The sequence below is a fragment of the Mixophyes fleayi genome, chromosome 3 (genome assembly GCF_038048845.1).
Source record: "Mixophyes fleayi isolate aMixFle1 chromosome 3, aMixFle1.hap1, whole genome shotgun sequence".
NCBI lineage: Eukaryota > Metazoa > Chordata > Amphibia > Anura > Limnodynastidae > Mixophyes > Mixophyes fleayi.
Window position 1 is genome coordinate 20,749,467 of NC_134404.1, and position 22,742 is coordinate 20,772,208.

Sequence of the window (22,742 nt, forward strand, 5' to 3'; positions counted from 1 at the left end):
ACAAATTATATTTTTTTATATTTGTTGAAATAATATTGCTGCACTGCAAAACAGGTAACCCTAAGGGGCATATTCAATTAGCTTTCGGATTCGTGGTAACGCGCGTTACCGCGAAAAGTGCGCGTTCTTGCTGGTATTACGGTACCGCATTAACGCGGATTTTCGTTCGCAACCCTGTGGGCTACGAACGAAAATCCACGTTATTGCGGTACCGTGTATTACATTTCGCGGCTGTTCCGGCGCGTTACCGCGAATCCAAAAGCTAATTGAATATGCCCCTATATGTTACAGAGAATGGGATAACTTTAAATATCAGCAAAAAAAAAAAAAAAAAAGGGAATAATAATGTTATTATTATCACTTAAAGGATATGAATTAAAAAAAACTGAATGGACATCTTGAAAATGTAAAAATACTACATGTAATTACAACTCTGTACATGTTTGCAGATTTACATAGGTGTAAAGTTCATTATACAGGATAGTTCAACACTAATAGTGCTATGGCCACGGATTAGTCAATTTGCCTGATAATCAGGAGCAAGTCTTGTTTCCAGAGCCTTGACAGAGCGGCCTCCGTACATCCAACACCTAAGGTGTGAAATGCGTTGGGTATGCAATTCTCCTTTTCTTGGCTCAGACGTCCCGAATATGAAAACTAAAATTTCTGTAGAAATTTCAGAACCATGTCTCGGAGTCTGACCCTCAGGCGCTCGTCGTGCTCACAGATAATGTGGGTGGAGTCTTCCTCAAACTGGATAAGTGTCTCCGCCTCTTGCAGATGCACAATGTGACCCTTTGCGGTGTCTTCAATCTTCACATCGCTGAATCCATGCTGCACATTTACAGGGGAGAGAGCAGGTCAGTACAACTGGCCACAAACTATACAAAGAATATTTAACCGTGACCAGTTATGAGGTGAATCTGATGTTTCTGGGTTGGGTAATACATTCTAATTTGCTAGATAATGAAGCGCACAAGGCATGAGGAACACCAATAAGAACCCTGCAGGAAAAGCCTGAATGATGTTTATATTTAAATTTAGTGAAAACTTCTAGAAGTGGACAACTTAACCCGGAAAGAGGTTCCAATAATGTAGGTTCAGCTTCTTGCTTTGGAGTCTTCAATATCTAGATCCCTCTATATTATTGATCAGCAGCAGAAAACAGTCTTCTGAAACAACGCGTTTCATTGCTTTTCTCAATCTATCCAATGTCGTCCTAATATATGCACAAGGTATTCGGTAGAATTCGGTTTGTGCAAGGTTTTTTTTTTCTTCTAAATGACACAAAGGGGTAAATTCAATTAGGTCTAAAGATGCTGGATACGCGCTCCCATAGGGTTGGCGAAGGGAAATCCGCGATGTTGCGGTACCGTATTGTCACTTTACATGCGCAGCCGCAGGTAATCGCAATCGCTGGACCTAATTGAATATGCCCCAGAGAGCTAACATACGTAAATCCATTTGCGGTATGTAGACAGACAGCAGGATACAGGCATGCAGATGTGCAATATAAGATAGCATTGGAACACACAAGAAAAATTTTAATAAATGAACAACTCTAAACAGTATAATAATTATTACTAATAATATATATATATTTACATTAAATACATAAGTTAAGATACATTCAATGGGGCCGATTCAATTCTGCCACATATAACGCGGCGTCAGTAGTTTTACCGTTAATACGATAATTCCAACGCTGGCTTTTTACTCGCGGCTCCCTAAGCCGCGATAAGAATCCAGGTTCACATTACCGGTAATACTGTTAGTCGCGGCAGAATTGAATCGGCCCCAATGTGTACTGTGCATACAATGTTTTTATACAATCCATCTTACCTGCATACACGTTATAATTATATATATATATATATATATATATATATATATATATATATATATATATATATATATATATATATATATATATATATATATATATATATATATATACACACACACACACACACACACACACACACACACACACACACACAACACGCAAATGGACTAACGTTCAAACATGAATCAGGCCCATAGTGTGTATATATAATACAGTTGTATAATTATATTGGAAACCTAAGTGTAAAGACAGTCCACACAGCGGAGGACGGTCCTACAGTGCTATTTATTTGGGGGTGCTGGGACCCTCGTAGTCATGAATGCTCCAGTTTATCAATCCTCTCTCCTGATTCATACAGGCAGTTGTTCAGTTGATACCCATCCTCTGTGATCTTCCCAGCTCACCAAGGTGGAATGTCCCCTAAGTGTGACACAAGCGTTAGGAGAGAGGAGAGCGTGGCTGGACCATTAGAGACCTCAGGGCACTAATCCAGATAATTACATCCATATATGCCAGCATAATTTATTGAACTCAACCAAAACTAAACTCTAAGTTGGATGGAGCGGTCCTGTGAAGCGCGTCGGGTTAATATCTCAATTACCTTCTCCAGCGTCTGCACAAACTGTTCCACAGGTATAGAGCCGCTCAGCAGGGGCTTGAAGGGCTGGGTCTCCGGGCTGCCCTCCGCCGGTCGCTTCCTCTTCTTGCTGGACTGGGGTGGAGCAGGTTTAGGAGGCGGCTGAACGGAGGAAACAATCAGATCCTTTATTATTAGGACAATGAGTTCCAACATCTTCAAGCACATCACAACTTACAGAATACATGTATCTTATTAACATGATAATATCCACATCTGCTATATGATCTTTTTATTTAAATATTATAGATATCCACCTGTTTTTAAAACAGGTGGACTGAAGCTGTATGTCTGAGGCTGAAGTCCATCCCTTCACCAGGAGGCGCCTTGACGGGGCGGGGGGAGGGGGGGGGGCTTACCATACCTTTGTAAATGTGTGTAACTGAGATTTCTGCATTTTTATGTACAAATTGAAATAGCAGCAGTTTGTTTCCTTCAGGATAACCCCACCCTTTTTAAGTACCTGCTATGAGCCTATAAATTGATTGAGCAACTTCTGTTTTACCGCTTACACACTTGGCTACACTACAGACAAAGGTCCCACCAGCCGTGGAGACTTTATAGAGGTCATCAGCAGAATTTTATTAAACAGGAACCTGAAGTTATAGATAGAAACAACCTATAAATAGAAATATGCAGTGTATTTGACATATCCCTAATAACAATATTTACTCTGCTCCCCCTTGCCGAGCAATATATTGCTGTGAGACCTTCCTGTCCCACCCGAATTTCTCCTCATCTTCAGCCAAGACCTGACCTTGCAGATGCATTAGTAAATATTATAAGATGCCAGCGTAAACGCTCCCATATAATACAGAATTTAAAGGTCCAACAAGGACATACCTTCCCCTGTCATACCAATGAGTCGGGTCCCCAACATCGGATTGAGACATTACGGTCACCACCGGTCAGACGGGGACATAAAGTGTTGAACGGCTGGTGACACCAGGCAGGGGAACTCATGGGAAAAATAGGACGTGGTCTTACCAGGCAGCGCAAGGTTTTGCAGTCTGCTGGGTAGGATAAGTTTGCACCCACAAATTGGGAGGAGTCAGTGTGAACGTGGGCGTTTCTTGTGGATCGGCTTGACCTTTGCACTCACATATCAAACACGCGTTCAATTTGTGGTAGGAGATTATTTAAAATAAGACAAAAGGGTGGAGATTTAGGGGGGGGGGGGGGAGGTTCCAGCTTTGCAAATAGTTAAGCCGCCCTCATTCAGTTTCCGACGGCAGTGCCAAGAACCACCACTTGGCGCCCAAACAGACGCACGTATAAGCGGCATGGGTCTGTGCGCTTTCTACAGTCTATAAACGTGCCTCATTCTATGCGATACGATTAACCAACCATCCACTCAACCTCTCACCTCTTCTGTTTCTCACTGGCTCCTTTTTCTCTCCCCTTTGCTTCACTGGCTCCCTCTTGTGCCTGATTTTGTCTACCCTCCCTTAGGATGTAAGCTCGTATGAGCAGGGCCCCTCTCCCCTCCTGTCTCCAGACCTGTTCTTCCGCTCCGTTTTTACAGTATTTGCCAGCCTGGAGTTTCTGAAGTTCTGGTACTTTGTGTTTACTGTTCTGTATTGTTTTACCCTGTATAGTCTACTGTTTGTACTGTGTACGGCGCTGCGGATACCTTGTGGCGCCTAACAAATAAACGATAATAATAAGCTCACCGAGTACAACTTAATGTCATTTATCAATTCCAGCATCTGAGTCTCACCTGCAGAATATGTTTATTATCTTTGGTGTACAGAACGGCGGAGACGGTCGCCAGGGAAACGCCGGGTTTAATTTCCAGCGGCACCAGAGACTCTGCCAGCTAAACAAATCAGGACGATGAAAATAAAAGCACAAAAGGAGAGAGAGAATGTAATTAAAGCAATGACAGACTGAAATGCAGGAACATAACACAATTTTTAATGAACATTCTCGCTGCATCGATACATATTAGTATCCAACTGCACGGATCAGATTACTAGAATTAATTTGCAGATGCAGCCTGTGATACCTGGTATTATAAATCTGCACAGTAAGAACGTGTCATCTATTTTATCAGCAAGTGGGGCTTAAGGGCACGGAATAGGTCTATGTATCATATGTCGAAGGATTAACTTCACTGTTTTTTAGGACAATTTATTGTATACAGGTCTTGATTAATCAGAGCACATTGCAAGCAGTTAAAGATTATTTTGCTAAGTAATGATCCATTTTGCAGAAGGACTGACCCCGAGGACTCTGCACTGGTCACTGACCTCTGGCATGATTTCGATCTTCTCATAGCGCCTTTTGAAAGGCAGCGTCAGCACCTCCGCCCGGCGATAGGACATGGGGGGTGGCTGGCAGTCGATCATCAGATCGGAACGGTGTGACTGGGATGCCGGGGGCTGTGTGTACTGCTCTGGACACACGACGTGCAGAGGCTAAAAAATATAAAATATAATTTTCGATTACGGAACAAATATTTTGCCAATAGCTTTCCATAAAAGACTGTGTATTACGGTGCTGAATAATACATGCGAAAAGACTGACGTTCTTATATTAAGCTAAATCTGTCCATCATGCTCTCTGTCACTCCGTTACCATGACAGGACGGAGGAGCTACTCTAACAGAGCAGACAGAGTGCGACTGACAACTTGGCAGACTTTGCTTTGTAGAAACATAGTGTGGGGATTGGTGGATTCATACACAGGGGCAGGGCCAGTGATATCACAGTAATATAACTGTCCTAAAGATGAGGGAGGGGCTCCAGCTGTCTATAATTGGGGGTGTAATACTTTACTTTTTCACAAGAGTTGCAGTGGAAATTCAGGGTCACGCTGAACAGTGTATTTGACCTCTATGGTTCATATCTAAAAACTCACTGGCTCCTGTAACATTCCACCCAACCTCATGTTGTATTCATAGGGCATAATACACCATATAAAACGATTATCCCCGTACTCTGCTGGCGAGTTATCAGCTACGATCATGTTTGGTGCGCAGAGAAGCGCTAACAGAATGAGCCAATGGCAGGAGAGGGGCCCATTCTCTGCAGCCATACAAATAAACAATAATAAATAAACTTATTAAGTAAGAGTATAAAAGACTGGAAATAAACCAAGGTTCAGCAGTGCTTTACGGGCTACTCAATGATACCTGTGGTTACCCGTTCTACTTAGAGCTAGATATTACAGGGATATGGCCAGAAATCTGAAAGATTAACCCCCCCGCCCAGTAACTGAGGTTTGCACCTGTAGACACCACAATAAGAACCATGTACTAATATTCACGATGTACGTTCACCCAAGACAAGGCCCATTCTGGGCTTCAGAGTGAAAGAAGGAGTCCGATTGGTTGCCTCTCCGCTCCTCAAGCAGCAGTTACACCATTTAAAGGGCCCTATCTGAAGGGAATTGGATAAAACAGGCCACAGTTTCCCTAATGTACAGCTACAGGTCTCACCTGGACTTCTTTCAGCAGTTTTGTCACCTGGATGAAATTGAGCCGCGTGTCGATCGGACAGTAAACACATTTCATAGCCAGCGGCTGGTACGGTGCCAAGGCATCCAGGTAGGAGAAGTCGGGTTCTGAATGGAGAATATTTAGAAGGAAATAAAAGGATCACAGGACAGTCACAAGTGGCTACTCTGCACACTAAATAATAAAGTATCATTTTTGGGTGGAGACGCCCTTTAATGCCGACGTCTCATTAGCATTTTAGAGCACAACTTTACAAGCTCTTAAGAGTACTGTGCTATTCTGGATGGAAGAGACAAAACAACTGCATGTAGCTCTCTCACAGCTGAAGCTCTTCCCTCTCAGTAGGAAACTGAGGTCTCTCAGTTACTGGGGAGTCTCACAGCTGAAGCTCTTCCCTCTCAGTAGGAAACTGAAGTCTCTCAGTTACTGCGGAGTCTCACAGCTGAAGCTCTTCCCTCTCAGTAGGAAACTGAAGTCTCTCAGTTACTGGGGAGTCTCACAGCTGAAGCTCTTCCCTCTCAGTAGGAAACTGAAGTCTCTCAGTTACTGCGGAGTCTCACAGCTGAAGCTCTTCCCTCTCAGTAGGGAACTGAAGTCTCTCAGTTACTGGGGAGTCTCACAGCTGAAGCTCTTCCCTCTCAGTAGGGAACTGAGGTCTCTCAGTTACTGGGGAGTCTCACAGCTGAGTCTCTTCCCTCTCAGTAGGGAACTGAAGTCTCTCAGTTACTGGGGAGTCTCACAGCTGAGTCTCTTCCCTCTCAGTAGGGAACTGAGGTCTCTCAGTTACTGGGGAGTCTCACAGCTGAGTCTCTTCCCTCTCAGTAGGAAACTGAAGTCTCTCAGTTACTGGGGAGTCTCACAGCTGAGTCTCTTCCCTCTCAGTAGGGAACTGAGGTCTCTCAGTTACTGGGGAGTCTCACAGCTGAGTCTCTTCCCTCTCAGTGGGAAACTGAAGTCTCTCAGTTACTGGGGAGTCTCACAGCTGAGTCTCTTTCCTCTCAGTAGGAAACTGAAGTCTCTCAGTTACTGGGTAGTCTCACAGCTGAGTCTCTTCCCTCTCAGTAGGAAACTGAGGTCTCAGTTGCTGCAGAGTCTCACAGCTGAGTCTCTTCCCTCTCAGTAGGAAACTGAAGTCTCTCAGTTACTGGGGAGTCTCACAGCTGAGTCTCTTCCCTCTCAGTAGGGAACTGAAGTCTCTCAGTTGCTGCAGAGTCTCACAGCTGAGTCTCTTCCCTCTCAGTAGGGAACTGAAGTCTCTCAGTTGCTGCAGAGTCTCACAGCGGAGTCTCTTCCCTCTCAGTAGGGAACTGAAGTCTCTCAGTTACTGCGGAGTCTCACAGCTGAAGCTCTTCCCTCTCAGTAGGGAACTGAAGTCTCTCAGTTACTGGGGAGTCTCACAGCTGAGTCTCTTCCCTCTCAGTAGGAAACTGAAGTCTCTCAGTTACTGGGGAGTCTCACAGCTGAGTCTCTTCCCTCTCAGTAGGGAACTGAAGTCTCTCAGTTACTGGGGAGTCTCACAGCTGAGTCTCTTCCCTCTCAGTAGGAAACTGAAGTCTCTCAGTTACTGGGGAGTCTCACAGCTGAAGCTCTTCCCTCTCAGTAGGGAACTGAAGTCTCTCAGTTACTGGGGAGTCTCACAGCTGAGTCTCTTCCCTCTCAGTAGGAAACTGAAGTCTCTCAGTTACTGGGGAGTCTCACAGCTGAAGCTCTTCCCTCTCAGTAGGAAACTGAGGTCTCTCAGTTACTGGGGAGTCTCACAGCTGAAGCTCTTCCCTCTCAGTAGGGAACTGAGGTCTCTCAGTTACTGGGGAGTCTCACAGCTGAAGCTCTTCCCTCTCAGTAGGAAACTGAAGTCTCTCAGTTACTGGGGAGTCTCACAGCTGAAGCTCTTCCCTCTCAGTAGGAAACTGAGGTCTCTCAGTTACTGGGGAGTCTCACAGCTGAGTCTCTTCCCTCTCAGTAGGAAACTGAAGTCTCTCAGTTACTGGGGAGTCTCACAGCTGAGTCTCTTCCCTCTCAGTAGGGAACTGAGGTCTCTCAGTTACTGGGGAGTCTCACAGCTGAGTCTCTTCCCTCTCAGTAGGAAACTGAAGTCTCTCAGTTACTGGGGAGTCTCACAGCTGAGTCTCCTTCCTCTCAGTAGGAAACTGAAGTCTCTCAGTTACTGGGGAGTCTCACAGCTGAGTCTCTTCCCTCTCAGTAGGGAACTGAAGTCTCTCAGTTGCTGCAGAGTCTCACAGCTGAGTCTCTTCCCTCTCAGTAGGGAACTGAAGTCTCTCAGTTGCTGCAGAGTCTCACAGCGGAGTCTCTTCCCTCTCAGTAGGGAACTGAAGTCTCTCAGTTACTGCGGAGTCTCACAGCTGAGTCTCTTCCCTCAGTAGGGAACTGAAGTCTCTCAGTTACTGGGGAGTCTCACAGCTGAGTCTCTTCCCTCTCAGTAGGGAACTGAAGTCTCTCAGTTACTGGGGAGTCTCACAGCTGAGTCTCTTCCCTCTCAGTAGGAAACTGAGGTCTCTCAGTTACTGTGGAGTCTCACAGCTGAGTCTCTTCCCTCTCAGTAGGAAACTGAAGTCTCTCAGTTACTGGGGAGTCTCACAGCCGAGTCTCTTCCCTCTCAGTAGGAAACTGAGGTCTCTCAGTTACTGCGGAGTCTCACAGCTGAAGCTCTTCCCTCTCAGTAGGAAACTGAGGTCTCTCAGTTACTGCGGAGTCTCACAGCTGAAGCTCTTCCCTCTCAGTGGGAAACTGAGGTCTCTCAGTTACTGCGGAGTCTCACCACAGACATTTCATGGTTCAAAAGCCAAAAGCAGGTTTGTATGAAGTCCACATTTCAAGGGATATTTCCTCTGTAAAACTGTATGCGGTTACAAATAAAGAGCGGCAATTTTAAATCTGATCACTGAACACATTTGTCGCCCCTGCTACATAATGGCAGAACGACCTGAAGTCTAAAAAAGAACTATATATGGGAAAATGTACCCAATACTGTAAATTCTATGCATGTAGGTGAGGTGTGTTAGGATTGACGGGAAGATGTATTTGGGGAAGCTCTATGTATATGACATGTCCTTAACATTTGCACTTTTCCTAATGACCCTAATTTAGCTACCTCAGAACGTACCTTTTACATAGAAACACAGAATGTGACGGCAGATAGGAACCACTCGGCCCATCTAGTCTGCCCACATTTAACCTATGGTAACCTCAAACCCTATTTGATCCCTAGTTCTTTGTAAGGATATCCTTATGTCTATCCCCAGCATGTTTAAACTGCTCTACTGTATTATCCTCTACCACCTCTGATGGGATGCTGTTCCACATATCCACTACCTTTTCTTTACCCTTTTATACAAATTTCATTTGCAGGAGTCTCTGCATATATTAGCATCACTTGTGTATCACATGTATATAAAGCGACGGCCTCACATACCAGTGAATATAATGGTGTTCAGACTGGACTTCCCCCACAGCTCCATGAAGTGGACCACGTCTCCGAACCTCAGGGTGGGGTGACCTGTAAACACCACACACGGCTGCTTGAAGTCATTGCTGAAGTCTCCGTGGATGCTGGGATAATGCTTCAGCTTGTTGGTCTGGATTAGCTGAAGGAGGAGTAATAAGGAGACGATGTAAGAAGGCTGCACACGTAGAACTACCCGGGAAAGGCTGTCAGAGTAGTATCCTATCATCTGGTAACAGGATAGCCCGACACATCGCACATTAGGAGCCGTTCTATACAGTTGTTGTAAAAACCAGTCACGGCTGATGTGGCGAAAAGCACAAAGACATACGTTTCAAAAACCATTCAAGTCACAGACAAGTGATACATGTTATAAACAGGAAAAATAGAAATATTCATTAAATAAAATAGGTTGGTTCTAAAGTGGTGGGAATAACAGTCCCTTTATTACACTTTCCAATGTGTACATCTTCATCTGCATTCGCAGTCCATCAAATGCTGGCATGTCCCCGTTACACTAGGGGACGATCCCTAAAGTGGACGGTGGATGTGATCTTGTTCAGCACCAAGTGGACAAATAGGAGCATTAGCGCATAACTCAGTGCGCTGTGTGATAGTAAATGACTTTAGTGACTCACAGGGCAAACCAGTCCTTGTTCATGTGAGCTTACAATCTAGAGGAGTACGTGTACATAAGGAATGGCTGGAGGCAGGGTGCAGAGAATCTGAGGAGGTTCTCCAGTGATAATAGGAGGAGTACAGGGATGGAGAGATGGGACGGGAGCGAATAACAGGAAGAGAGCTGAGCGTAACAACAAATAATGTATGCGACATCTCCCAATAGCCAATCAGCGCAGTGGGCGTGGACGATACAACAAATGGTATGAATTTGGCAGATTTATGGTAGACCAGCCCAAAATGTAACCTCCGTTGTCACCTTTATCATTGAGAAACCCCCAGTGATCAGTAAAAAAAATAAGAAAATTTTAATTAGTAAACACTTTAGACTTGATAAATTATTCTACCAAAAAAGATCCAAGAACACATTCATGATCATTCTGGGGGACCCAATACCTAGCAATGATGATGGGTTATCTAAAATACTTTTTCTTATTTTATATGTAATTATAGTTTGTGGTAGGGTGTCCTGATTGGATAAAGCCTACATTGTAAATCTGATTGGTTGCACTCGGGGGCACCACCCATTTTTCTCCGCACCATTATTTAGACATATCCTCGGCTATGTTTTCCCATCTTACCTCGGCGTGAGGAAACGGGGGCTCTGGGAGGTAGACCTTCGTTTGCTTGTTGTGACAAAGCCTGCAGAGGGAGAGAACATGTTAGGTGCGTGCGCTGCCATCTTGTGGCCGACACTGGGTACTGCAAGACAGACTTTTCTTGGGTATGGAAAAACACCAACAGCAGTAAAAAAACACTTTACAATTGTTTTAATGTCAAAAAGGATGATGGCTGGTAGCACAGCATAGCTGCCATATTTGTCTCAAGTCAAGTGGTGTCACTAGTCATTAGCAAATTGACAGACAGCATTGTCATAGATATTACTTCAGCAATAATATGGCTGCCTCCACAGGGTGAAGGTAATGTGCACTTTAATCTATCCAGCTGGGGAAAAGAAGCCACATATGTACATATGTGGTCATGCAAACTATAATGACAAAAGCAAGGTATTACCCACTACATTTTATTTATTCAGAACCTCCAGCGTATAAGCAGCTTTTGCACACAAAAAAAAACAAAACCCTCATAACCATTATCCAGATTTCTATTGCATATCATCATTTTCAGGACAGTGCACTGCAAGTCTATTTAGTGTCATAAATCCTACTTTTGTGCATCTTCAGTTACTCATTGATGGGTCTAATATTCCCATTTGCTCAAGCTTACAATCTATAGGACAATGGGAGTCTGATACATGAGGGTAAGTGTGACATATCACATATTGGTCCAGCCAGATTGCAAAGGTAGAAAGTGACTAGTGGGCTGTATGATCAGTCACACAGCAATGTTGGACGGGGGGAGGGTCAGAGAATTATTGTCTTGTGTAAGGGTGGTAATAAGGTTACCTAGGGAGATTAAGAGGGTGGTTAAGGAATATTAAAAGCTTGTCTGAAGAGGTGGATTTTCAGAGAATGCTTGAAGGTTTGAAGACTAGAGGAAAGTCTTATTGTGCGAGGGAGGGAATTCCACAAAGTGGGTGCAGCCCGAAAAAAAGTCCTATTACCGGGAATGTGAGAATGTGATGAGAGTAGAAGAGAGACGCAGATCTTGTGCAGAACGGAGGTGTCAAGTTGGGTATATAATTTGAGACAAGAGAGGAGATGTTCGTTGGTGCAGTTTTGTTGATGGCCTTGTATGTTAGTAGAAGAATTTTATATTGGATTCGGTGAAAAACAGGCAACCAGTGTAGACACTGACAGAGCGGATCAGCAGAGGAAAAATGAAATGCAAGGAAAATCAATCTGCTGCATGCAAAAAAGATTATAGGGGTGAGAGTCTGATTTGGGGGGAGACCAGTAACAGGGTTTTCAATAGTCAATACGGGAGATAATGAGTGCATGAGTTAATGATTTTGCAGTGTAAGATGTGTGAGTATTCTGGAAATATTTTTTAGATGTATGTAACATGATTTAGATATAGAGTTGATGTGAGGAACAAAGGATAGTTCAAGGATCATGCAAAGGCAAAGAGCTTGTTATATTCCAATCTAAGCACAGATTACTTGGGACATCTGGATCCCACCTCCCTCTTAAACAGACTTCATCAGGTTCTCCCAACATGCTACTGGTATAAACTGCATTCAGATCAATCCTGACAGTAGGAGAATGTTTGGTCTGCCCTTTATTATCAGGTGTCATACATGCATAGATGGCAACAGCAGATACATTACTCTACTAATGGAATAAGCTAGTCACACACTGTAACAGCAGCCAACTGGCCCAATATCACAGCATGTGTGGCCCTCAAACATCCCATGTGTCTGATAATAAGAATTAAGGAAAAATGAATCAGCGGAGTTCTACTTTAAAGGCCAGAAGTGACGCCCAATCGCGTCATGTGATAAAATTCAGGTTTGGGTGGAGTATCAGAAGTTATACCTCAGGCACAAAAATCTACTGCTTTGGCATCAAGAGGTTCAGCGGGTATCCACAACTTGCCGGGCCCAATGATATGAATAATCAATTCACACAAATGGAAGTTGAATTAAAGCTGGTTATAAAATAAAGTTAGGATGCTTAAGAGTTAAGAGAGCTACGTGCATAAATATATGTTGACAAATTAAGCTGTTTTACTGTTATAGACATATTGCTTAAGGTATGTGGAGAAACATGTCTAGAAAGTATTGCAGTAACGTATCTAAAGGAAATGTGCCCTTCATTATACATATTAAGGGAATAGGGAACTTGTGGTACAGTAAGTTAGCGTCTGATAAAATGTGGCAAGATTAATTTGGATTAATGCCTATATCTGGGGGGCGAGGGGAAGATATTGATAGTTCCTGAGATATGGAGTGATATTATTGGTCTAAAGTATTTTATGATGCTTTTAATCTACGTATTAGTTTGTGGTTTTAAGAAATAAAAGGCTTGCAAAAGGTACTGTGAAAGTACCATTATTCTATTTGAATTAAATGGTCTGTATTGCGCATACATAAATAAAGAACATATTCTGAAGAGACTTTGTTTTTGGATTAATTTGACAAAAGTCCATATCACCCAACACCAGTCTTCTGGTGTCTGCCCACTCCCACTGGGATGGGGTTGCCCGACAAACTGCCCCAAGCAAAAAAAAAAAAAAGTAGGAACCAGCAGAGTGGCACTGTGGGTATGAACCTCACGCCTGCATACACCCCAAAGGAAGCAGAAATCAGTAGCGTGATGGCAGACACATGCAGGGTGTCAGAGTATCCACCATGGATCATGAACTTTGGACATCGGGTAAGTAAACTTTTGGGGTCTAGTATTCGGCTTCTTCTTCCTTCAACTCTAATATGATCAAAAGGTTTCCGAGAAGCACTTCCAACAGGAACAATTGACAACAAGCTTCTTTACTTCCTTACATGTCTTCTCTATTGCCAGGACTTCCATCTCAATGGTCCTCCTCCAGGTCTTCTGTGGATGAACACGTTTCCAAGCTCCCTGGTGGTTCCAATCCAAGGCTGCCTTCTCCATGGCTCCCCCACTTCCTTCATTTCACCAGAATGTCGATCGGTAGCTGCCCTGTCACATTTAGCAAGTCATCCTTTGATATTAATAATCGGAGTCACCGATTTGACTTGCGGTTGGTTAGTGATCTGCTTGGTGACCTTACAAGTTTCACAACCGTAGAGGAGGACCAACGTAACATCGCTACCGAACGGTCTCAGCTTCGTTTTTTTTGGTGATGTTGCAGTTTCTCCAGATGGGATATAATTGTACAAACGCACCATTTGCCTTGTGGGTTTGATTCTTTACATCCTCATCAGCCCCCACAACTTTGTGTGACAGAGCCTCTTATATAAACCCATGGAGTGTCAATATAATTTCCGCTGATGCAGAGCTTGCTCGCAATGTTAGCCTTGACCCTCATCACCTTTGCTTTGCAGAAGCAGACTTTCAACCCAGTCTGCTCAGCTTCTCTCTGCAACCAAGTTAGCTTCTCATTCATATCTTGAAAATGTCTTCTAGCCGGTCATGTAATCCCCATTGTACACATCTCTTCCTACCTACATAACTTTCTTCATGACTCAGACCAGTACTAGTAAAAATGTGGTTGATGGAAGAATGCATCCTTGGGGTGAGGTATAACTTCTAATATTCCACCCAAAACCTAATTATATCAGATTTACTATAGCAGAAGATCATGTTCCTTGCAGATAAACTCACAAATCTTTGCAGGGTTGCTACAGTAGGAAGAGTGTGTTAGATGCTGATGGACCTTTCACTACACCAGGCCTGTACTCATGATCAGACATTGTTCCAGAAACACTTTGTAACCATTAATACAAGGTTCCACGCCCACAGCTTTATCTGCAGGTCTCTGTAAAGCAGCCAAAGAGGAGCAGGTTAGAAGGAGACCTAAACCTCAACGGCCTCTCGTCTTCAACATTCTTTGTTAGTAAGGTTGGGAAAAAACCCAAAACATGAAGTTCAACCTTCTATACATTACAATATAGTTTATCTAGAGGAAAGGAAAACAAAACTAAGCTCCACGGGGAGGGGGTAATGGGTGAAATTCCTTCCTGACCCCAAAAAAGGCAATCTGATAAATTCCCTGGTTCAATAACCCCCTCCCCCACCTAATGTTCTTTTTCTCCTGTAAGATAGACATCCAATCCTATTTGTGAAATTGCGGTCACCACCTCATGTGATAAGGAATTCCACAGCTTAACCCCCTTACAGTAAAGAATCCTTCCTATACTGAAGGTGAAACCATAGTTCTTCCATTCACAACTAATGATCCCTTGTCCTCGGTTCTTGGTATGAAAAGTTCACAAGACAAATCTTTGTATCATTTATACATATTGATAAGGTTACTATCCTGCTCTGTATTAACCACCAGACATAACTTCGTGTGATCAGCAAACATGGACATTATTTTCTAGGTCATTTACAAGGAAATTCGTAAAAAAGATTAAAAAAGACCGAGCCCAATACTGATCCCTTTGGGACACCACTAATGTTAGCCCGTGTATTCTTTTTATAATACCCTTCGTCTTCTGTCCTTCAACTAATTCTCTGCCGCTTCATAGTTACTGCCCTCATCTTACGTACCAGGCTGTTATGTGTATTGTGCTGAACGTTAAACTGCCAAATATATCACATCAACTTCTCTATCAAGATCATGTTTGAAATTCACCTCCTCCTAAAAAGGAATATGTTAGGCATGACCAGTCGCTCATGCTTACCCTGTGTTCTCAAATTTGTTTCTACAATATGTTTCAGAATCGCATCCCTTCAAATAACTTACCCAAGACAGAAATCAGTCTTAGAGATCTACAGTTTCCTGGCACCAATTCTGACCTACTTATGATTGAATCCATAAATAAGACTAGCGATCTATCAATTACTGAACTAAGTTCCTTTAGCACACATGGGTGTAAGCCCATCCCTACTGTAGAGGCTGTAGATGTGAGAGGCTGTGGAGGAGAGAGATCGACCTAGTTTTACAAAAACACAAAACCCTCCATCCTGTACCAACTTCCCAGCCCTGTATTTACCACTCTGCAAAAATTTGTGAGAACTCCAGGGAACTGTTGGCCACAGGGGAGATGAAGTAGAAGGGGACATTGCTAAGTCCTGCCGAGTCGATGTACTGATAGAGACACTCCAAGAGGTCGTAGATTACACCAGACGGATAACAGGGCACCAGCACGTTGCCACCATTACGTATGGTCATTGCTGTAGAGAAGGAAGGAAAAACAGATCATCAAAGAGCATTATCCATCAAGTACATACAAAATAAATAGAATATATAAAGAGCAACACTATGGTGAAAATAGTGGTGCAGTTTCCAATGGTAATGCCAGGATTCGAAACCAGGGCTTCTGCCTCCGTGGACTGCTGCTCTTTTGACTGAGCTATTCTGGCTGCTGGACAGTTCCTTGTCTTTATTCAGTGTTCTAGATCAGTTCCAGTGATCTCCTGATCTTCCAGCATGCCTTAGCTCCACCCCTTGAATTCCTATAAAAGCCTGGCCAGTTCCTGTCTCTAATGCCTGATTATTGTGCTCTGTGCCTGTGATCTAGCTCCTGTTCCTGTCTACCTGCATATACTACACGTGTACCGACCTCGGCTTGCCCTCCACTACGCTTCTGCCTCAACCTTTGGACCTCTACGCCTCTCTGTGTACCGAACCCGGCTTGTTTGACCTTTCTTCCATCTCATCTCCTGTTAGCCAGCCTTCCACCCCGACACTGGGCTCCTATCCAGTCTCCGGACCGTGACAGGAAATTTGTAAATATATATATATATATATATATATTAACCCGTGCATGATACTCATGCATCTTAGTCAAATCAAGCTACTTAAGGTGTTAAAAAGGTTCTTGTCATGCATTTGGGCCATAGCCCAGGCCTCAACCACCAACCACTCCCCACTGTCACCCCCGGCAACCACCAACCACTCCCAACTGTCACTTCTCCTTCAAGAAATTATATATATATTTTTTTTAAATCTTTATAAACACTTTTAACAATTAACAAATTAAATTAACAAATTAAAAACATCTTCGTATACCAAATTTCAGCCCTTTCTGAATTTTTTTTTACACACACACTAAGAATTTAGTAGGTCAGTGTATAACTCCGCCCAGCAGGTGGCGCTGCAGCTTGGTTTTATTTTTTACACACACACACACAGACAGACTAACACACGCCACTAGACATTTATATTATATATATATATATTTTTTTTTATTTTTTTTAAATGTTCCGTTCTTATTTTATATGTATCTATATATGATATATATATTATATTACCAGAGGAGGTTGGGTGGCTCAGAAATAGTGTCCAGCTTACAATATGAACAGTGGAGAAACTAAAACTAGTGTAAATGATAAAAATGATAAAGGTCACAGCCCACTGACGTTGCACTGACCGATGTGTAACATCCAGGCTCTTACCTAGATTACTGCAGAACTCCCCCACCATACCGTCAGGATTAGCGGTGGGAATCTGGGTCAGTCCCGTGAGAATTAGGACGTCGCTGTTCTTAAGAGAAGTTTGATCCATTGGCTGAAAATCAGTGAAAAGCAAAATTCTATTTAATACGGATTTCTGGCAAACAGGACATCAAGGCCTGACAAAGCCCCCCGTCCTAATCTTAAAACCCACCATACTGTCATATTCCCTCACCTCCCCCCTTCCCAATCTGCAAGGTGTTGGAAATCCCAATATTTTCTAATCATTGGCGCTGGACAATACCTTTTAAAGCGCTGGGAAGAAGAGGCCCAGTGTATTTACAAAGATATGGCGGAGTGTGTGGAACCCAGTCAAACGAGTGCTGCCGACATCCAATCAGGAGCCAAGTTCACCAAAACCCATTTTTAGGTTCAATTTTATTGTCCCCCTTCCCCTCTATGGTGTGGGAGGTAACTATTCTATTTACTCAACAATATGGCACAAATTCCACCCAGTTAGTCGTCTCCCAACTGGCAGCCTCAGGAGAATTTCTGCACTTTCTCTGGCTACGTCCTAAAGTCAGAAGATTGTGTATATAACGTTTTAATTTTTAAGAAAAATGATGACATGGGTTCTCTCGTACCCCTCGAGCCGTGCCCCTATCCAAGCATCATCTCCAATCGGTTTAATTTCCCCGGTCTAACTAGTATAGTGTCTTAGTAAATGTTACGTTATAGCTTAAATATGTCTGGCCCAGAATATCCCACTTTTTATAACTGAAGTGTGAATATTAATCCTATGATATCACATAAAAAGTACTTTATTCATTCATTTATTTACACAGGGGATGCCCTAAAAATAAAACTACAAAATGGAGCAAGAATTGCAGGCACCCACTGCCTTTTAATGCTACATAAAGATTTCTGCAGGTAATGTCCCTTTATGGCTGAGTAGAGACCACTTGGAGGAAAACCAGATGCATTGTTGGAGAAACGCGTCGGTGAAGGGATTCTTATATTGACGTGGATTACAATTGGAAAGGAGATATAAGGACGGCAGCAGGTAACTACCGTTACCATAAAAGGAAAGAGACCTTCAACAGACAACAGGATAAAGACACATTTTATATACGGAGTAAAACATTCATTCAGGATTCTGAGAAGCAAAATCACAAGTTCCAAGTTCAATATTCCACCCCTATCCCTTCCGCCTGTACCATGTACCATGCTTTATGTAACATACCTGCGGGTGCGTCGTTAGTAGAGAGGAACCAGAAACGTAAGAGACCTTTTCATAATGAGACTGGATGATCCAGTTGGAGCTGCCCAGAGCGTACCCAGAACTCAGAGGAGTTACCTGCACCGCTCCAAAGAGCTCCTGTAGGAGACAATGACACAGAGGTAGGTGATTGATGGGCAGGGAGGGGGGATTGTAGTGGATTCCACAACCACTAGGGGCAGTGTTGCAGGGATGAACTTAGATCCTGGAGAAAAAACAAAAAAAAGGAAAAACTCGGAAGGCCTTGGGGTCTATCCTGACCGGGGCATGACCAGTGTAGACTACAACTGATTACGTTGGTGTCGTGCGGTTACTCAGGCTTCCTACCGCAGTCAGAAAATATAAATACACTACAGACCGGTTGACGGGTCTCTAACATATCAGTGTCTCTGTGCCTGCGGTAGGGAATCTAGACTGTACCACTGCGGAGCGTATTAAAGGAGACATTGTAAGGTGATACAGCGAGCTGGCGATATATAAAGGACAGCGCAATAAGATAATTAAGAACTGACTGAAACATATCAAAACATAGTTATAGAAATATGAAAAATATTTCAGCCAAGACAAATCCCCCTTGTGAGATCGGAGCCATGTACCACCCAAAAGTCAGAACTAGAGATAAAACGAGGAGCGGAGAACTTTACAATACTAATTCCACATATACCTTCAACTCCACATCAAATGAGATGTTCATATATTCCCTAATTAATAATAAGATTAGCGTGTCTAAGGTTGAAGTGTGTTTAAGGTCGAAAACCACTTAGGGGCGTATTCAATTAGCTTTCCCATTTGCGGTAACGCGCATTACCGTAAGAAGTGCGCAGTACTGACAGTAATACGGTAACGCAATAACGCAGATTTTCCATCGCACGGAGTGTGCACGAAAATCCACGTTATTGCTGTACTGTGGATTGTCTTCGCGGCTCGATGCGTTACCGCGGTCCCGGAAACCTAATTGAATATAGCCCCTTAAAATGCATCATGAACTTTTCACAAACGGCAGTGAAACCGCAGGTCAAACTGAAACGCGTTAGCAGGCGAAGCTCTGATTAGTTTCCCCAATTAGTCCCCTTTATCAGACCCGATCACACGCATTGTACTGGCGTTAGCGGCACATGATTTGTGGCTCAGGGTTGGTACTTACGATTTTCTGAGAGTAGCCCACGAGCTGGATCTTGCTGAGTGCCGCATTCACCTCCTGCATGGTGTAACATTTACGCCAGGTGAAGACCTCAATAGCGTCCTTCAGCGGGGCCGGCAGCTGTCTGAACACAGCGCAGGTGACTAAATACAGGCTATACAACAAAACCACTACATAACAAAGAACATTATAGATGCCACATGCTTTTAAATCCCTTTTTTCGGACTTTAAAGGGAAATATCCCCAAAAAACTATAAATTATTGCAAGCTTTTAAGATGCCTCACTATATAACCTTATGGCTATCGGGCTGGCCTGCTAATCACTCGCAGAGAATAATGCCAATGGTAAAGAATAACCAAGGCCGTTATAGGGATATTCCAAGTCACCGCGGAACTCCGTCATCACATCAAATGAGTACAAGAGCGCAGGTCACATGCTTATAATGAGCTACACCTAAAACTACCTAATCTTGCCAATTGGAGAGGGGAGTGAAGATGAGCTGTCCTTCCACAGAACCTCCCCTGCTAGATGGCCTGTCTGGAATAGTCTACTGAGAACAATGGATACTAATTATCCTCCCCCCCCTGACCAGCATCTTGCAACCTGATCCCTACCCATAACCCCCTGGCTTCACTTTATGGACAGTGAATAACAACCTCACTGCCGCATCAGCAATAAACAATATACATATATATACAATGAGCTACAGTGTCCCCTTCTCCGCAGGTAATTAGACACTGCAGTGGTAGTCTATTGAGCTGGGGAACAAAAGCAACGGTTATAAAAAGTACATGCTATAATCCACATTATGTGAGAAACAGGATGGTTACAGTGTTATCACACTCGTTTCCTCACAGATGATATTTCAAGTAATCTCAAATTTCCAGGGGTTGAAGTAGGGCCTGCAAACTGGCAAAACTTTGCATTAAAAATTCGTGCACTACCCCTATAATTATTATTTATTTATAAGGCACCGTACAGATACAGAAAGGGCATAACGAATACAGTGAGAAATATAAATAAATGAAGCAGTTATGTATAAGTAGCACAGGTGAGTGTGAGCTGTCGGGACTCACACGGAATCTAGCAAAGAACACGACGAGGACGTAGGAGGGAGACGGACAGTAGACAGACAGGAGACAATAGGTAGAGAGGACCCTGCCCCTCAGAGCTTACATTCTAGAGCTTCCATAATCCATTTCATACCTCTTTTTCAGTGACTCCTAATAACCAGTACAGGACTCAACGGTGCAGGAAGTGCTGCTTCCGGGAGTGTGGGAGACAAATCTAAGCGCTAACTTGCACCTAGTAAGATCTGTATGGTGGAGGGGGACATTCGCAAACTCTGGCTGGAGATGTCCCCGAACCCCAGTAAACAATGCATGCCAGAAAAAAAACACAAAAAGGAGAGAGAGAAGATCGCCTGCTAGGGATTATTAGATCCACTGGGGGGAGCCACTGAATCACAAGCAAGTAACGTTTAAAACTGTATTATTCTCATTTTTCTTTTTTCAATTGAATCAGCTGTTAAAGTCATGTTTACCACTATGAGAATTGCGTAAAATGTATTTTTGTATTTATCCCCTTAAAACGGTTCTCTCAGACGCGCCTGGCGAGGAGTCTGAAACAGAAAATCGATTCTGCAACCCGAGCCAAGATGACAACCTTGAAAACAAGTCTTTAGCGGTAACACTGTGAGAGCCACGAGACAGCAGAGGCAAATTGCTTTCTAGAGCATTAATACAGATGCTATTCGATGTTAATCTCCCACCCTTACGTGCAATACTGCGCGGTTATTATGGAATAATGAAAGAAATATAAGATGGCCATTATTTACGGATTGACTGACCAGGTTGGTGCTTATAAAGATCAGAAAAACATCTGCACCCAGTCTGATCATTTTAATTTGAACGAAAAACCATTTCTCCCTTATAAAAACGGTCTGCCCTGTATTTCACTTTTTCCCCATATGCAGCTTTTTAAAAAGTCTTGTTGTTTTATACAAGAAATAAAAACCTGCAACACATTACTACAGGGTGAGAGTCTGAAAGACAGCGGGGTTCAAACACGATTGAATAGAGGCGTAGCCGTAAGTGTACCTTGTGTCCTACACCACGGAGGAGGACAATATTTGGCATTAAAAATGCATACAGATATGGAAAGGCATATTGTAACAGCCATAAGGGTAATTTTTAAAGGAATTGTGTGTAGCTCAGTTATTTCTTCCATTATAAGCTATCGTACTCTGTTATCAACCATCTTAAGCTCTCAAATGTCTCCGGCAGAGAGTCAGGATACCCACACAAATTGTGATCCTGCCCTAGGCAAAATCATAGAATGACTGGATCAGTGGGCAAGGTAACCCCACACACCCGGATGGCCGACTTCAGCCGGTAGGTTTGTCCGGGGGGTTGCAGCAAACAACTGGATCGCAATTGAATGAACAATGATCTAAAACATGCGGTCACCGTTCAGCTTGACTCAGTGGTTAGCACTTCTGCCTTACAGCACGGGGGTCACGAGTTCAATTTCTGACCATGACCTTATCTGTGTGGAGTTTGTATGTTCTCCCTGTGTTTGCGTGGGTTTCCTCCGGGTGCTCCAGTTTCCTCCCACACTCCCAAAACATACTGGTGGGTTAATTGGCTGCTATCAAAATTGACCCTAGTCTGTCTCTTTCTGTGTGTGTGTGTGTGTATGTTAGGGAAGTTAGACTGTAAGCTCCAATGGGGCAGGGACTGATGTGAGTGAGTTCTCTGTACAGCGCTACGGAATTAGTGGCGCTATATAAATAAATGATGATGATGATGATAATGAAATTGGTATGGATTTTTATTGAGTACAGTGATGGGTTGCAGACTTTGCATAGTGATTTGGTAAACTAGAAATGATCCTGTATGGGCAGCTTTATAGACAGGAAGTGTGATGTGCATAGGGAGAAAGGCATCCCCCCTTTTTGTTAAATACAGGCTTGGAAGAGCACGAAGCAGCACATTCCCCTCTCCTTGCTCCATGGCTAAGACGGACAGCATGTTAAAAGGCCCAGGGACCAATCTTATTGTGTCCATTGCTTCACGTCACAGCACACCAGCATGGAGAAGCGACGGTGTAGCTCACTGACTGATGGGGGGGGTCCGGGGCACAGCTCAAACTGCAGTTACCATAGAGAGGGAGGGAAGATAAGCTTTGCACAGGCTGTATATAACAGAACAGACCTGCCAGACTACTCTATAAACATTTTTTTCCAATATATTTGGTTCTGATAATCTCCTCAAAGTCCTACATATAGAATTTACGGC

General features: G+C 43.4%; 1 protein-coding gene across 1 annotated transcript in view; it reads right to left on the reverse strand.

Annotated features, from left to right (window-relative positions):
• Positions 1 to 267: 267 nt before the first annotated feature.
• The window catches only part of INTS9 (integrator complex subunit 9), a 36,935-nt gene continuing 14,460 nt past the window's right edge, over positions 268 to 22,742 (reverse strand). Inside the window, exons 7-17 of the mRNA XM_075201191.1 lie at positions 19,446 to 19,566; positions 18,266 to 18,400; positions 17,026 to 17,137; positions 15,621 to 15,801; positions 10,663 to 10,723; positions 9,374 to 9,545; positions 5,926 to 6,050; positions 4,736 to 4,903; positions 4,204 to 4,302; positions 2,448 to 2,585; positions 268 to 834 (exon numbers count right to left, since the gene is read on the reverse strand). Of these exons, the coding sequence (XP_075057292.1) occupies positions 658 to 834; positions 2,448 to 2,585; positions 4,204 to 4,302; positions 4,736 to 4,903; positions 5,926 to 6,050; positions 9,374 to 9,545; positions 10,663 to 10,723; positions 15,621 to 15,801; positions 17,026 to 17,137; positions 18,266 to 18,400; positions 19,446 to 19,566 (1,489 nt within the window). The 3' untranslated portion in view covers positions 268 to 657. The remainder of the gene's footprint in view (positions 835 to 2,447; positions 2,586 to 4,203; positions 4,303 to 4,735; positions 4,904 to 5,925; positions 6,051 to 9,373; positions 9,546 to 10,662; positions 10,724 to 15,620; positions 15,802 to 17,025; positions 17,138 to 18,265; positions 18,401 to 19,445; positions 19,567 to 22,742) is intronic.